This window comes from Armigeres subalbatus, chromosome 1 (assembly GCF_024139115.2).
Source record: "Armigeres subalbatus isolate Guangzhou_Male chromosome 1, GZ_Asu_2, whole genome shotgun sequence".
Lineage (NCBI taxonomy): Eukaryota > Metazoa > Arthropoda > Insecta > Diptera > Culicidae > Armigeres > Armigeres subalbatus.
The window spans coordinates 195679620-195697548 of NC_085139.1; the positions used below are offsets into that span (position 1 = coordinate 195679620).

At 44.1% G+C, this 17929-nt stretch overlaps 1 protein-coding gene and 1 long non-coding RNA gene across 2 annotated transcripts in view; one reads left to right on the forward strand and one right to left on the reverse strand.

Moving 5' to 3' along the window:
- Positions 1 to 9725, forward strand: part of LOC134206868 (uncharacterized) — a 53197-nt gene extending 43472 nt beyond the window's left edge. The window contains exon 8 of the mRNA XM_062682606.1: positions 9452 to 9725. Coding sequence (XP_062538590.1) covers positions 9452 to 9498 — 47 coding nt within the window. The 3' untranslated portion in view covers positions 9499 to 9725. The remainder of the gene's footprint in view (positions 1 to 9451) is intronic.
- On the reverse strand, positions 6597 to 7101 carry LOC134209618 (uncharacterized). Its single transcript, XR_009978764.1, has 3 exons — positions 6931 to 7101; positions 6735 to 6874; positions 6597 to 6671 (listed from the first exon to the last, which is right to left on the reverse strand). It is a non-coding gene; the product is annotated as an uncharacterized LOC134209618 (long non-coding RNA).
- Positions 9726 to 17929: the final 8204 nt, after the last annotated feature.

Below are 17929 nucleotides of genomic sequence, written 5' to 3' on the forward strand. Positions count from 1 at the left end.
TTGATCCCACTCCGTTCCTTTCGCCCAAATGTCTTGTAACAGAATTTTACCGTGTACGAGGAAGAAGGCGATGAACCCGAGAGGGTCGAACAAGCTCATCACAATCCTGGCGATTTCCCTCTTTGTCGGAATGTGACCTTCGGCGAGTATGGACTGTAGATCTTCCCTCAGGCCGAACGTGTACACGAAGACATCGTCGGATGGAATCCAATTCATGCCGAGCACCGATTCCAGCTTTTCTCCACGTTCTAGGTCCAGGTTCTTCGGCTCAATTTCGCATGTCGCACCGATTCCCTCGAGAACACCTGCTTCGTTGGACAAGAAGTGACGCAGCGTGAAACTAGCCAGAGAGTGGACCAACTTAACCTCGTTGACGACCTCGATCGCCTCCTGGACTGTCTCGAAGCTGTCCAGGTAGTCATCCACGTAGTGCTTGTTTTTGATAGCCGCGGCAGCCCGCGGATATTCGCCTGAACACTCTTCCGCGTTGAGGTTTTGACATACTGTGCAGAGGTTGGAGAACAGGTCGAACCAAACGTGGCGACGTCCATCACATACACCCTAGGTGGATCCGACGGGTTGTCGCGGAACAGAAACCGTTGCGACTGGCAGTCGGGTGCTCGAATCTTTATTTGGTGGAACATCTCCATGATATCTCCACACACGGCGACTGGAAACTGGCGAAACTGACGGAGAACTTGCGGAAGCGGGGACAGTAGGTCCGGGCCCTTGAGCAGCTTGGAGTTGAAGGAAACGTTGTTCTTTTTGGCTGCTGCATCCCAGATTAGCCGCACCTTGCCGGGTTTTCTGGGATTCGTAACGACGCCCAACAGGGAGATACCAGACTTGTTCAGCTGCTACGGACGTCAGTTCAGCCAGGCTTGCTTTGTGGGCGTATCCCTTACGCTCGTATTCCACGATCTGCTCTCGCACTCGTCGTTCCAATTCTGGATTCTGCTGCAGCTTTCGCTCTAGCGCCTCCAACCGACGTACAGCCATGGGGTAGCTATCAGGAAAACTGTGATCGTCCGCTCTCCAAAGCAGTCAGGTTTCGTACCCCGATCCAGAGGGAACGCGACGCGTTGTGTCCACCAGCAGCTGTCTAGCACGCTTATCTTCTTCCGACTCCGGAATCTCACGAGGACCCGAAACACCTGCAGTCTCCAAGGTGAAGTAGTCACGTAGCTGCTCGTTCAACTCTCGATCCGGATCAGATGCCGCCCCGACATGAAAGCTAACGATTGCCGTTTGCGGCGGCTGATCATAGATGCAGCCATAGATGCTCCACCCAAGTCTACATTTCGCCCCGATCGGATCCTTCGGTCCTCCTTCTCGTAGCTTCAGTGGGACGCACAGTCTGAGATTGTCTAGCCCTATCAGCAACTTAGGTTGGACGAGTTCGTAGTCCTCCAGGGAAGACCACGAAGGTGAGGAAACCGATTAGCCAGTTCCCATATTTCAGAGATTGCGAAGGTAGAACAAGCCGGCTGACCGTACGAGCATCCACCAGCTTGTGCCGATTGGCGGAACCCTTTCCGGCGATTTCGACCTGGACACGGTGTGATTTCGCCTCTTTCCGCTGTACGTTGCCGGTCCATTGGAGTGTTAGTGGCTCTAGCTGACCTCTAACTCCTAGCTGCTTCGCGACTGATTCCTCCAGCAGAGTGTAGGAAGAGCCCTCATCGATGAAGGCGAATATTGGTTGGGAGGATCTGTCGCTGAAAAGAACGACTGGCACGATGCGAAAGAGTGGCCATTTTAAATCGTCCGACAACACGTGACTCGCTGACATTCCTACGTTTCCCGAGGGGAGAGGAGGTGTGTAGGAGGGTGTTGTGCTTTTGCCTACAAGCTTCGACGCCGCATCCATTCCAGGAACGGCACGGCCATTTGCCGTGGTTATTCAGGCACGTCCGACATAAACCCTTCAGCTGAACAAGTTTCCAGCGTTCGTCCAAAGTCGCACCCTTGAACTGATGACATTCTGCCACCCGATGGCCGCTCCGACCGCACGCTGCGCATGGCTTGCTAGCCTTCGTGTTGACTGGAGAATTTAGCCCGCCGGTTGCTCCAGGGGTAGCTGATCCACCGGACGCGGAAAGGGGGATTCGTTCACCGGAATGTGCGTAGACGTTCCCGGTTTCCCTGGACTTTCGCTTGTCATTTCTTGCTGTTGCACTTTCTCCTGGGAGCTCGAAAGACACCTCACTCGCCGCCGTTACCAGCCCGGCCATGAAGTCCCCGAATGTTTCGAGGCTCGCCGGCTGGTTTTTGTTCTTGTAGATTGCCCAGTCGAGTCGCATCGAACCAGGCAGTTTCTCTACAAGCTCCTGCATCAACGCCGGATTCGAAAGATGGTTCAGCTGGTTTGCTGCTTTGATATGGTCGACCAGATTTTGCACCGAGAGACCGAATTGGATCAGTTTTTCCATTCGATCGTGCGTAGGAGCTGGAACCTGGCGGATCTTCGTCATCAGAGTACGGATAAGCAGCTCTGGCCTACCGTAAAGCGTACGCAGGGTCTGAATGACGTGCGGTACACTTCCTGGTAGGAGAAGTCGGCTGCGAACCGACTCCAGCGCGTGCCCCTTCAAACATCGTTGAAGACGGACTAGATTCTCCGCTTCTGAGTATCCACAGGTTGCTGTTGGTTGAAGTTGCTGATGAAGATAGGCCAGTCTTCTGGATTCCCTCCAAAGGTAGGAAGCTCCTTTCCCAGAACCTGCCGCGCAGCGATTTGCACCTGTGTGAGCGTGTGAACCGGTGGACGAATGGTCAATGAGCGTCGCAAAGGATTTTGCGTTAATTGACTTAGCGCGTTCGGAAAGCGGGGAAAGTCCGGCCCGACCGGAAGCGCTCCGATACCAGGGTACTGAAATGCTGGGTCCGCGGGATGTTCCCGTGGATCGTGATCGGCAGACTGTCTTGACGAGCGCCGTAAAGGATTTTGCATCATTTGAGCTGACGCGTTCGGAAAGCGGGAAGGTCCGGCACGACCGAAAGCGCTCTGATATCAGGGGTATTCGAATGCTGGGTCTACAGGATTTTCTAGTGGATCGTGATTGGCAGGCTGTCGTTGTCCATTGCCGTCGTCCCCTAGTTCTCCTTTGGATCCTCCAACACCGTTCTGCAAATCTAGCCACTGTTTCACCTTCTCGCTTGAATTCTGGACCGAACCACTCCTGTTGCTCGTCAACGCCGCTTCTCGGATGAGAGCCTGGCGTTTCTCGAGCGACTCCTTCCGAATCTGCATCTTCTTCCGCTTCAACTCCAGCTCTTCCTGCAGTTTTCGCCCGCGCATCTCACTTTCCTCTTGCGCTAGTCGCCGTTTTTCCTCCAGTCGGCGTTCCTCTTCGGCCAACTGGCGCCGTCGAATATCTTCTTGCTCATGTAGTGCTTCTTCTTGCAGCCGCTGCTCTTCCGCGACGAGCTTTAACTCTTCATCCAATAGCTTCTCCCGGATACTGGACGAGACACTCTTCGGTGGATCAGCAGCCGTTTTCCCCTTTCGACGTTGTTCTAGAACTTCCTTTCGCGACTTTCTTCTTCGTCTTGTCGTCCCTGGGGACTTGAGGGCCCCTCCGGTAGAAGGTCCCTGGTTGGCCATGCACTTCCACAGACATACCTTATATCAGGTTGTTTCACGCTCCCATCGACTCCAGTGCTCCCATAGTTTGCAGGCGCTGCACTGGACCATCTCGCTCTCCGCTGTATCGGGCCGATCGCAGGACTGGCAGTTCCGTGGGGCGTCCGGGTTTTGGGATTTTTCACCATCCATCCTTGCTTGCCACAACAAAATTCTTTAAGTTTGTTGGTTTTATTCGGATTCCCAATTCCGTTCAGCAAACGCAGATATTGTGTGGTACGTTAGCTTAAAGCTAAATTAGATTTTATTTGGTTTAATTCAGTTAATTATTCATCAAAACTTACAATTTTGGTTGACCGATAACAAAGGAGGTGTGGGTCGCAGATTCTCAAGCAGTTACAACAATGTGCCTACAGAATAGCATATTCGATTATATATATCTTCACGATACTTAAATTTAGGCTTATTACATACCAAAGATCAATCCGTACTATTAGCAATTAGGCAATAGCTTTAATATTTCAATTAATAGTTTATATTTACTTTAGGATTAAGTTTTAGACAATAGAATTAGTAACTTCGACATGGGTGGTTTTTCTATTCCATTCTCTTTTGTTTAGTCTTGTACACTACGTAGATGTATGGTGTTCTCTGGCGACGTACATCAATTTTCTCCTCTTTGCGCACTGTCATCGGGAAGCATAGCGCTGAGCCGGCCTGGGTTACCGAAACGAGGGGTCTTGTCGGCACAATATGAGTACACAATGAACGTAGTGATATGAGAATTCAACTCACCAACTGATAACCGTATTGATTTTTGTAGTGAGGAAAAACCGTAAAAATCCTACTCGCGGTTGAGTTTGCTTGTAAGTAGGGCTTTCGCTTCGGTATGCTTAAAGGCCACTTATCGATTACGGTTGTCCAGGGTTCTTGATTGAGTATGAGCCATTCATAAGCTTGGATGCTTGCTTCATCTAGATGACTTACTGTTTCACATGACTGTGTATTTCGCTTGAGGCATTTGGCGTGTTGTACTTCTAGTTCCTCCGTCTTACGTTTTTTCTTTTTTAAATTGCTGACCTTGTTTGCAATTTTTCCACCATGATTTTTTCTATCACCTCCTCTGGCAATATAGTAGTTCTCCTTTGATAATGGATATGGAATATTTTAAATATGAAATGTCAAAATTTGATAGCTACTGGAAGCGCTAGAAATTATAATTTTTGTTTAGTTTAAAATATTTACCGGCCGCTCAGATTTAAACAAAGTGCAAATCGCAAGGCTGTAGGTTTTCAAATCTTCGGCGCTTAGTTTGTCTCGGTGGGTCAGGTGATATTTGGCAACTATTCCTGCAAGTTGCAGTTGCTTCGCTTCGGATAGCTCACCATTCTGGGCTTTTGCATTGATGTCCTTACCTTCCTCAGACCGATTAAGTATTTCTAGAAGAACTGTACAGTTGAACGAGTTAGAACCACTGCGATCCGAAAATGCTTCTGCCGAAATCCTATTTGAGCTACAAGCAGCTACCTGTGGAGAACACTCTGGAACCACAAGATCACAATTGCTGACATTAGTGATAAAGTCACCATGGACATCACTTTCAGCGCAGGACGAAGTATTCAATGAACCTTGCTCCACAGCATATACAACAATTTGTTTAGAGGTTCCTGGTTGTGGAGTAATTGTTTCTTTCTCCGGGATTTCTGATATTGCTGACACAAGCTGAGGTACTGAATGACGAATTGCCGACGAGTCGAGTTGGCCAGCTACTTGACAAGTGGCTTTCGGCGGTTGGAAAGGGGTTTCCTGCTCGGGAGCTTTTTGCGATGCTTCTGTTAATTCAGTGAGAAAACAGTTCGGACTTGAAATCTCGATCGGTTCGCGATTTCCAGAGAGTGCTTGCGACAAGTGCTGTGACTGTCCTGTGTATAATTGAGGGCGAATCGTGGGTTGGCAAGCAACTTGACAAGTGGCTTTCAGAGGTTGGCAAGTTCTTTCCTGCTTAAAAGCTTTCGGTGATGTTGCTGTTAACCTAGGGACAAAATTGGTTGGACTTGAATTTTTGACTTTTGCGCGATTTCCAGAAAGTACTAGCGACAAGGGCTGAGCCTGTCCTTCTGTGGATATTTGAGGGCGAATTACAGACGAGATGAGTTGGCAAGCGACTTTATCATTATTTTTGGGTGGTGGGCGAGTGATTTCCTGCTCGGGAGCTTCTGGCGATGTTACAGTTAATCCAGCGACAAAATAGTTCGTGCTTGGAATCTCGAACGGTGCGCGATTCCCAGAGAGCGCTTGCTCTATGTGCTGTACCTGTGACTGTCCTACTGCGGATACTTGAGGGTGAATCGCCGACGGGGCGAGTTGGTAAGAAACTTGACAAGTGGCTTTCGGTGGTTGGCAAGGAGTTTTCTTATCGGGAGCTTCTGTTGATGGGAGCTTCTGTTGATGGGAGCTTCTGTTGAATATGCTGTTGCTGTCGCAATGTTGCTGTTAATCCAGGGACAACATAGTTTGGATTTGGAATCTCGAACGGTGCGCGATTCTCAGAGAGCGCTTGCTGTGCCTGTGACTGTCCTACTGCAGATACTTGAGGACGAACCGCTGACGGGACGAGTTGGCAAGTCGAGTCGGGAGCTTCTGGCGATGGTTCTGTTAATCCAATGACAAAAGAGTTCGAACTTAGATTCTCGATCGGTGCACGATTTTCAGATAGTATTAACGACAAGGGCTGCGATTGTCCTCCTACGGAAATCTGATTGATTGCTGGTGGGCTAAGTTGAGAAGTAAGCTTGACCAGATGATGGCGAAATAATTCCTTCTTCTTCGGCTGCAGGTAATGTCGATTTCACAAAACAGTTCCCACTTGAAATGTCCAGTGGCACTAAAGCTGTATCGGACGCTGCGGCCTGAAAAATCTGTTTTCTGTGAGTATGTCAGTGCGAATTACCGACGCTGTGGATTGACATGGCGCTCGGCAAGAAACATCGACTGGTGGGTCAATGATTCCCTTCGGAGTTGCAGGTGGTTCCGCTGCAAAATCTTTGTATATGCACCAACTCACTAAGCGCTGTATAGCTGGCTTCTGTGGGAACAAAAAACACACTTGAACGTAAACATAAAACGATAAATTTTCAAATATTCTTACATTTCGAGCTCTCCAGGACTGCAAGAGCTCGTAGTAGTATGATGAATCGAAATCAGTGTCGTCCAGATCCAAAAGTCGCAAATAATCTCTTAACTGTTCTTCAGAAATAGTTATAAGGCTTAGTATACCTATTCCAGAATCTAAAACAGAAATAAGTAATATTATAATTGATTTGCTTAATATAAACATGAATTACCGTCCAATTTTTGCAGTAAATTGCGTGGAAATTGCAAATCCGTCAGAAGGTTATTTATTAAATCCGCACTCGACGCCATTTTGATTTTTTTTTCTTACGTGAATATCACGTAACGCAAGCTGTAACACTAACACAAACTCATTCAAATTGTGTACTTACACACACAGTTATATTCACCTATTTGTTTAGTAATTGTGACGTGAATTTCAGGTGAATGTTACTAACGTCAAGTAACAATCGACATTTCTTCCAAAAATATCAGTTACGTGATTTTTCAGGTGGATATGACATGAGGATTATTTAGAGTGTAGTATTCCTCAGGTAATAAATCGAGGATAGCGTGTTTGAAAGTGAAGTGCTAATAAAAATTGTTTTTTCTAGAGTTAGTTTCTACCAGGGCTGACAATAGTCATTCTCGTCGTATGAAGAAAGCGAAAAAAAATTAGTCTTCGTCATAACATTGCACGACGCAACACCTATTCGTTTCCTTCGCGCCGCATGCGTACCACGACGATAGTCGCGCAGCCAAAAGTTATGACGATTTTCGTCGTCACTTCTTCACACAATTGATTGCACGTCATTATAGACGGACTGGTTAAAAACATAATAGCGTTTCAAATAAACAAATAGTAGGAAATTTGGTAACATAAATGTATCGATAGCATTCATAACGCTATCATACATTGCTTCAAATTCATTATAACAAAGAATTAGTAAAAATCTTCGCATGGCAGCTGCCGCTGGAAGAATAACGGTATGAAGTCTTCGTTCTTCGATGTCGTCAGGACGATTAAAATTTTGGTTACACGACGAAAGCTAACGTCGTGCGCGTCATTGACGATGTGTAGAGTAGCAATGAAGACAATAGTGCTGTCCAATGACCAGCTCGAAGTAGCTCGAAGTTGTTCCCGTTCTGCTCGTTCTTTTTTGTCAACAAATGGGCATGAGCATGACAGGGAGAAACTTCGAGCTACTTCGAGCTCTCATTGGACAGCACTAATGCAACTCCTTGCTACTGTGGCATTTCGTGCTATGACGATAACGATTGTCAGCCCTGGTTTCTACACCCAACCGGCGGATGTTAGATTTTCTAACAATTTTGTATAAGAATCTACCAAAAGCTGTATAAGAACTGGGCATATGCGAAAATGTTAGATTCTTATACAAGTATTGTATAAGAATCTAACAATTTTGTAAGCTTTTCTAACAATATTTGTATGATAGCTTACATTTTTTGTATAAGAATCTAACAATTTCGCATATGCCCAGTTCTTATACAGGTTTTGGTAGATTCTTATACAGAATTGTTAGAAAATCTAACAACCGCCGGTTGGGTGTATCAGTGCGTCTGAAGATTGCGTGACTTCACGTCATTTGCCGGAGTTGTAGTAAGCGACCAGCAGAGTCATTTCGGTGTTGCCGTCCTCTCGTTGCAGAGCGATCATTCGAGCTCATGTATCCGCTAAGGGGGCCTTTTGAGATGACCAATCGAAGGGGAGTGAAATTTATCGGTTGGTCGAACGATATCACCCGATAGTTACCAAAAACTGTTGCAGAAACCACCACCAGAAATTACTATCTCGAGTGAACGGTTATTCCGGGCGCTCTCGAAGATTTCAAATCGTAAGCCTTCCGTCCAGTCGCCATTCCCTCTGCACTTTTGCAAACGAGCTCACGCCGCCATCTTGTGAGGTAGCGATCGCCCACTGGCCCATGGACGAAGCATGGACGTCTTTGACAAAACGCCAGATAGAACTACGTTTCGGCATTCCGCCGGAGAAACTCCTCGTCTTTGGCACACCGTCGGATTGAATACGTTTCGGCCCCTGGAAAACCCTCCGTCTTCGGCACCCTGCCGGAATATCTCCACCGCTACGAACATCTTGCGCAGGTACGCGGAAACATTACATCATGGTCATGCATATTTTCCCAGGTTCGTTTTAAGTCAGTACAAAAACTCGTCCAACTAGAATGCTTAAGGCTCAAGAAAAAATGGGCGATGAAAAGAGCCTTCTGAATGATTTAACACCGGCGGTGTGTCTCTTCCCGTTCTTCGGGAAATTATGATTGTGATAGTGCAATATCGACAAATAACACAACCACTCATTCAAAAAATACTGATTTGTGTAGTGATTTGTTGGCAATCTGTGTTCCCTTAAGCGAGTGCGAGAGGTGAGTTTGGGTTTCCGCAGATTGCTGGTAGTTTTTAGTATTTAGCCAGCAACCGTTCATGAATATCCCCGAGATATCGCCTCAAGAAAGTCGGGCAAAACGACAGACGACGGGTGGTTACTCGCACGCGATAGCGGCTCTTAAGCCACCAAAGTTATTAAAACATCTGAACAATTTTGCGAACGATTGCAATGCTACCAACACTTTGTGCCACGCTATTGGCTAGAAACAATCATACCAGACACACAAACAAACAATGTTCGATTCGTATTGCTCACCTTCCCATTTTCATTTTTTTTTCATTCCACGATTTTTGCCATAGCTCACCTTCCCATTAATCTTATTTCAGACAAGAACAAACGGAAGAAGACACGTGGCTACACACCGATGGACTAACCATTACACCACTCTTTAAACAATCTACACAATGGAAACCTTACAATCTACAAACGACGGCTACATGAAACCTCAATACCTACAATAGCTTAGAACACGCTCCTCACTCAATCCATGCATTTTCCCTAATAATCTAATAATCCTTCACATACCTTTCATAGCTAGCTAGTTACATTTGCACTGTGTCACAAATGTGAAACAAAACAAAAAATAGAACCATTGTAGGAGTATAAAAGAAACGATTAATTAATAAGAATTATTCAGGTTTTAACATCGGAACTAAACGAAGCATTTCACCTTTTCCGAAAGCAAGAACTACCAACAGAAGAATTGGCTCCCCGCAGCTTAGTGTTCATTTGGCACTCCCAGAGTTTTTGACTGCAATTTACTCACTTACTTACTTAGGTCCTGTTCACCTGTGATGCAAAGGACCGACTTGAAAGATCTTCATACTGCGCGACGTTCAGCTATTGCTTTAATCTGTTGTCAGGTTTGATTTCGGTCGACTTCTTTTATTTCTTTATTGAGGCTGCGCCGCCTTGAGCCTCTGAGTCCTTTGCTGCGATGTCTCGCTCGGTTCCAGTCTACTACTTGTTTACGGTTTTCTTTCCGTCCCTACGTAAGGTGTGACCTAGCCAGCCCCACTTTCGAATTTCGAATGTCAGTTGTGAGGTCACCAGGCCCGAATAATGTACCGCAAGCAACTGTTGATAAACACCTGTAGTAGCCGTTGAGTGTTCTCCACTGATACACACCATGTATTGTTGGCGTATAGTAGCACAGATTTCACGTTAGAATTAAAAAATCGGATTTTGGTACGTTCACTTATCTGCCTGTATTTCCAGGTATTCCGTAAACACGCAAAGACAGCCAAGTAGGCTGACCAGATCATTTCGGTAAAAAACGGGACAAACGCGCTTGTAAAACGGTACATTTCAATGAACTTTGTGATTAAATTCAAGAGCTGTGGAAATTTCAAAATGTATAGGTTTAATTTTCATTTTCAGAAATTGGAAATATTTTAGAGCGAATCATTCACCACCATAACATTCTATAAATTAATTTCTTGTATTAAGTTAGTTGTGAAAAAATACTAAACTACAAATATTTTACTCTTCAAAGGGAAGAAGCAAGAAGCAGAAAATTACGCATCTTTCAATGGCAAATGCGCTTAGATGTTCTGCAAATGCCTTCTATTGTATTTGTGTTGAAAAATCATGAAGTTCGATGTGTCACAAGCTGGGTTTCAGAACCACTCAAAAAGTGACCACTTCCCTGGGGGCATCAGATTCCCAGGGAACTTCCGGAAGTGGCAAATGCGCTCAAATGTTCTGCAAATGTCTTCTATTATATTTGTGTTGCAAAATCATGAAGTTTTATGTGTCGCAAGCTGGGTTTCAGAATCAATCAAAAGGTGACCACTTCCCTGGGGGCACCAGGTTCCCGGAACATCTGTAACAAGATTTTGGATGTCCAAACGTGCAGTTTCAATTCCCACTATTGCATAATGATGAATAAAAACGAATTCATCATTATTAAGAGCATTTACTACTAATTATCAACGATTAAAAGGAAGTTGACCTATTTTTGACCCAGGGAACTCCCTCGGTGAAACCGTCCCCAAGGACTCAATCTCCTAATCAATACATATACACAAAAATACAGGGTTTAATGCATCTTTCCTCCAAATTTCATGCATTTCATTCATCGGTCGAAAAACAAGAGAACGGTGGATTTTATAATTTGAAATCGTAGCCCAGGCCGAAACGGGTTAAAAAAAAGTGGAATTTTGAAATTATATTTTGATCTACTCTTAGATGCGATGGATGGATTTTATTATTGACCAATATCAGAACCTTTTCCAATTCTGAACAATTGAAAATAACAAACAAAAGTCAAAGCGCGAGTCAAAGGGGCATTAGAAGGCTGAGAAAAAATAGTTTTAGGAAAAAATGTCAAAAGACAAATACGAAAAGAGAAATAGGGTGAGATTAAAGATTTACCATGTCAAATCCCTTTTTTTATAAATATAAGTGGGAAAAAATATGCGGATAAAAATAACAACAATCTAAATAAGGAAAAAAAAATCTATAAAATGTAATTTTAATTATTTCTATGAATATGGTTGGCGCATGATAATAAATGTCGAATTTATTCAATTCAAAATTTATTCAAATGACGCTAAAAGTAGCGTAGCGGGAATCTTGTCCATTGATTTTGTTCCCATAAGCTCCAAAAAAAAAGCGGGACTCATGCAATTTTGTCGCGAAGAGTAAAAAATCCTGGCCAATTTATAGTCTGGTTTACAGCTCGGACTCTCCGAGATTTCCGCCGGATTGTATTGTGAATCGGGCCGAATTTCAAATTTTTCATAACGGAATCCCATAAATCCCATCCACACACATGGAAGCGAAATGCGCAGACAAACTCTTGTGTAAACTAGCCTGAAAGTACGTGAGGACCTTGAATCTAGCCTTTGATCCGACCAAATTTTCCCTCGGTTTGAAACTACCCCAAACTCGATTTTGTTCAGTGAATTTATAATTTTTTTTTTATGTCGTCGTTTTTTTTACGGTGGATGATTTCGAAATATTCAAAATTATTCAGGAAGACTGAAGAATTCTTAATATTTCGAAAAGAATCAAATGATTGGACCTACTTCGGAAAATAAACCTAATCTGAAAATTAGAATGTCTGTACCTGCGCTTTATCTTATTTACGTTGAGGCGTGACCTGATTGTCATTGAATACTTGCCTACCAAGTTACTAATTCCGTTTAATCCGCTAATAAATTGGCCAAATTTTAATGCCCCGGAATAGGCAGAAAAAAATCATTGAAATGAAACTGTATTAAAAAATCTCTCGTAGAAGCACCTGTTGTCATTAACTGTTAAGAAAAGTCGATCATTAGAAAATGCGAAACGGCATAGATAGCTTTATTTTAAAAGGAACACTAATAACATATAATCTTGATGGATTTCGTCCACTTTCTTTATTGAGAGAAAAAAATCTCTTATAAAGATACAAAAAAGGACTTTCTATGTATAGGGGTTAGACAAAAAGGTTGAGATAGGCAAAAATTTGTCGAAGTTCAAATCAGCATAACTTTGCGTAGAATGATACGATTTTGATCAAACTGGGACCATCGGACGCGAAAACTCTTCTAGTATAGTGGCCTTATGCGAAACCTCCGATTGGCCCTTGGCCACCGGTGGTGTTCCGGGTTTTCCGAGGGTATGTTAAAAATGCATTTTTTCTGTTGCTTGTCATTTTATATGACGTTTACTGCCATCATGTTTTATGTTTTCCCCAGAAACTAGAACTAATATGCTGACCAATGCTGGCTGCAGATCGAAAATCCGTTAGATATACGCAGAGATATGGCCATTTTCGTGAAAACGATACGGGATTGGCCATACACCCTGAACAAATGTCACTTTCGCAGAACTTCCGGAACCTGTTACAAATTAGCCAAAGAGGCTTACAGTCCTCAAAATATATCTCTAATAAAGATTCTATATTCATCGTCTTGAGAAAACATGAATTTTGACACCCATATATGCATGGTTTCAGATGGTGCCAAAACCTGCCCCTCCTGGAAGGCCCATGGAACCTGCTATAAGGGTGGCAGTGGACACTATCATTCTGGAAATGTTTCTGTAATCATCGTCTCGGAAAGCCATGAGGTCAGATACTCATATTTGCACTATTCCGATCTGTTATCATTTCATCATGTTCCCGGTACCGTTTTTACGGAAATGGCCGTATCTCTGTGTATTTTAGATGGATTCTCGATCTACAGCCACCATTGGCCGGCATATTAGCATAAAACGGAGAAAGCATAAAACGTGATAAAAGTTAACGTCACATAAAATGACAAGCAGTGGAAACAATGCATCTTGAACATACCTTCGGAAAACCCGGAACATTTCCGGTGGCCAAGGACCAATTTCAGATTTTGCAGTATACTAGAAGAGTCCGCTTCTGATGGTCCTTGTTTCATCAAAATCGGATTATTATACGCAAAGTTATGCTGATTTGAATTTCGACTTATTTTTACCTATCTCAACCTTTTTGTCTAACCCCTGTATTTAATTTAAGATTCCATTCCTGCCTAAAATATTAAATTTGTTTGAATAATATTTTGAAGCTCTTTGGAAGAATCCTTGAAAAAACGGGACAAATTGAGGATTTTTTAGATTACGACGGGACAGCAGAAGAAGGTCTAAAAAACGGGACTGTCCCGTTAAATACGGTACGTATGGTCAGCCTACTGCCAAGGGGTTGGAAGCTACCAACATTCTCCACTGATTGCCCAGTTACTGTGAAACTGGAATGATTCGCCGTGTTTACATTCAACGTTTTGTTTTTGCCGAAGAGGAGCGCTCGTCAAGGTCGGTGAGCTTACCCTGCGTATCAGAGTGCCGTTGAGCGAGAAGTGCAACGTCATCCGCCAATTTGAAGTCGTAAAGGTGCTCCATGGTTATAGACTGCCATAGCAGCCCTCGGTTTGATTCACGATCAATCGCACCTACCGGAATCTCGTCTATTACGATGAGGTACAATTAATAGAGATGATAGAATACATCCTTGCACCACATCAGCTACTACAGTCGGGATTCGCTGGTTGGGATTTTAATACTTGGGTCACTTTTAGATGGGCCTCCGCTAGTTGGGTTATGGCCCTACTAAAAAGCTACCGTACGTCAAAATTCAATGTAAACACGGAAAACGGGATTGGGTGTCACTGGACATCATTTGTGATGTTCAAGTCGAAATACACGTGTTCAAATGGCTGTCAGTTGACCCAACTAAAAAACCGAATTCGTTAGTTGGGCCGAGGTCGTGGCCCAACCAGCGAATCGCGACTGTATTCGGATGGGGTCGGACAAGATCCCGTTGTTCAGCACTCTAGATAGACAGATAGACAACATAGAACAAATTACCGTTTTCAAAATTAACTCGCTGTGTATCAAAGTACTAACAACCGACGAACGGGAAGGTCCGTATACCCTAGGTGAAAGAAAACGATAGAAAAGCATGCGCTGCTGTTTAGTAAAGCTTGACTTCCACCAGTAGGTTTGCTAGTGTTCCAAAATCAAAGATGAACCACATTTCAAAACAATGATGCACCCATATGTTATGTGCCAGAAGGCCTTGTATAGTGCCTCGGTGAGGCCGATGGTTTTATCTCTTGTGTCTCAAGGCGCCCCCATCGGGATTAAGGCGGTCGAAAGCTTTTTCGTAGTCAATAAAAACCAAGTAAAGGGACTCTTGAAACTCGTTGACCTGCTTCAAAATGATACGAAGCGTGATAATGTAGTCCATACATGAACAACCTCGCCAGTAGTTATCGCATACAGTCAGGTCACCCTTTTTGGGCACCTTCCTTCACTAAGATACCCTGCATCCAGTCGACCGTTGCGGTGTCCCAGATATTATGAAACAAACGATTCAGTAGTTTATCGGATGTAATGGTCTCAGCTTTGAGCATTTCGGCTGATTTGCGATCGACCCCTGGGGCTTTGTTCGATTTTATGCTTAGGATGGCTGTTTGAATATCTAGCACTGAAGGGACTTTGGTATTGACACGTGTAGTCGGATCCTAAGCAGATCATGCCGAGGTAGTGGTGGCCTGGCTGACCCTGGAAAAAAAGTTGTTCGAAGTGTTCGAACCAGCGTTTCAGCTGGTCAATTGAGTTTGTCAATAACATATCATTCGCGTCTTTCGCAGCCATCGTTGCATTCATCGTCGTCGGAGGTGAATGTCCCCGGTTGCGTTTCACTTACTTTTCCAGAGCCGAGTATCGTTGACGGGCTAAGACTTTGGCTCCTCTGGTTTTTGTTCCGTCTATCGCGGCTTTGGTGTCTCTTCGCTCCTCTCGCTTCCTCCAGGTCTCATCGGTGATCCATTGTTTTTTTTTATGGGTGCGCAGTTTGCCCAAATCATTCTCGCTTGTAGCGAAAGGCATTCTTGATGACAATTGGTCTTTCACGCTGCCACCTTCCGGAATATCTGCAGCACATGTCTCCAGTTCTTCAACGAAGTACCGTTTCACCTTGGCATCTTCCAGTAGTTGGTGTGTGTTGAATCGTCGTCCAACTCTCTCCTCTTGCCGACGAATCCGCGCAATGCGCAGGCGTATTCTGCCGATGAGGAGGTGATGATCGGACGCGATATTGGCACTAAGTTTATTCCGTACATCAAGAAGGCTCCGTTTCCATTTTCGGCTGACGCAGATGTGGTTGATTTGATTTTCTATGAAGCCGTCACGGGAGACCAACGTGACCTTGTGAACCGGTCGATGGGAGAAGACCAATCACCATATCGGTACTTCCACAGAATTCTGCAAACAGCTCTCGGTTTCGCTCATTTCTCCGAGACCATGTCGTTCCATGATGCGCTCATGGTTCACGTTGTCACGATCTTCGCATTGAAGTCGCCCATACAGATCTTGATATCACGCTTCGGAATTTTATCTACGACGGCATTGAGTAGGCAGTAGAAGTTCTCTTTGTCTTCGGCAGATCGGCAGCATCGGTTGGCGCATTACATTGGATTATAGTAAGGCTTCGGACTCGTTTTCTAAATCTGAGAACGATTATCCTCCTATGTGTAGGTTCACACTTTATAAGCGCAGAGTGTGACTGTGAGCTTAGTAGGAAACCAGCTCCTCGATGCGTTTACGATCACCTCGTAAACCAGAGTATAGCACAATTTGTCCCGAAGGCATTCTGTGTTCACCAAAGACTTCACTCAGTCCCATGATATCAAGCTTCATGCAGCGTGCCTCATTGGCAAATTGTGCCAATTAACTCTGCTGGGCTAGGATTAAAACGTTCTGTTGGCAATAGAAATACGCTTCTATTTAGAGGTTGTGAAGACAGTACGATGTCACTTACTTTAGTAGCTCTTCGTATCTAACAACGATATAATCCCCGATATATTCACGGCAGTACAGTGGTCTGAATTATGACATCTACGGAATTGTATAATGAATAATAAAACTGATGCTTCCTCATTGTACACCATAAGGGATAAGTTAACAGTACTATGAAATACATTCGAGATTAACATCAGGTTAGCCAATTTTAGACTATATCGGTACAAAATATAGAGGTAAATAAAAAAGCGTGACGAATAGGAGATTTCAGAAATTTCCAGGTTTTGCATGACGTACTTCTGGACCATTGGCCTTGCTTTTTACATCTTCCAAAAGCATTCCTATTATACGCAACACGTTACTGACATCTACAAGGTGTGCCCACTACGTTGCATTTGGTAGTCTCTAGCCATTTCCTAGCCACCAGCAATCATCCATCATCGTTTCCCCGATATGACACATTGTATCTATCCATATTGTTTGCACGCGAGTATCCACCCAGCACTCCTAGGTATAGAAGATTATACCGATGTCTAATCGTATGGCAAAGCAACGCACCCTAGCATAAATCGACCGCGACGATGACGGTGGATGTAAAAGAACGATACCACCGCCCGCACAACTCGGACTAGAAAATTGATTGAAAACTGAGAAGCGCTTGAAATACGATACGAAACGGCGAACGATAAACTCACGTCGCACCGTCATAACGAGGAAACCCTCGGAAAATGAAGCACAGTAAATCAGCCAAATTAGCATGTCTTCCGCTGGCAAACATCACGCACCGAGCCGAGCCACATTTTCGCTGTCATATGGATCGGAGCGGTTAGCGGAAGGGTGTGACAGCCTTTCTGGGATGGATGTTAGTTTTAAGATTTATTTGGTACGCGTTGAATCGATATACAATACCGGTTGTGATTCATTGCATCTCATAGCCTATAAGGACTACGAGCTTCATCATTTGATAAACAGTATCAGTCAGGTTATCAGTAACAGATGGCACCATAAAATTTGAAGTAAAATGAATTTCCTTGTATGGACTAATCGCCTATTCTCACTAACAACGTAAGTGTTAGTGCAGTGCAGTGTTAAAAATCTTGGTCAAAAAATTGTAAATATTTTTTACATTTTGACGTTGGACGAAGTCTTACCCGAAGGTACTGGGTGACAAATCAGAATTCAGAATTGAGGACCGTCACGAAATCATGTATGATTTTGAACGTTAATAGAGCCTTTATTTTTCATTGGATTTTGGAGATTCATATATCAATCGAATCGAAAACTCTTCAGCAATTCGTCAATTTCATTGAAACTTTTTATTATTTACGATAAACTATTAAACATTTCAATTCTTGTCCTATCCAGTAAACATATCAGAACCAATCAATCCCGTACATGCATTCCTAACACGGACATCAGAATCATGTAAGTTACGGGCCTTTTGATCCACCGTTTCATTTTCTCTGGGTATAAAAAGACCCGTGTTTCGCGCTCGCTCGTCATTCCTGTTCGAAGATCCACGCTGAGTGGTCACGGAGATCGGACAG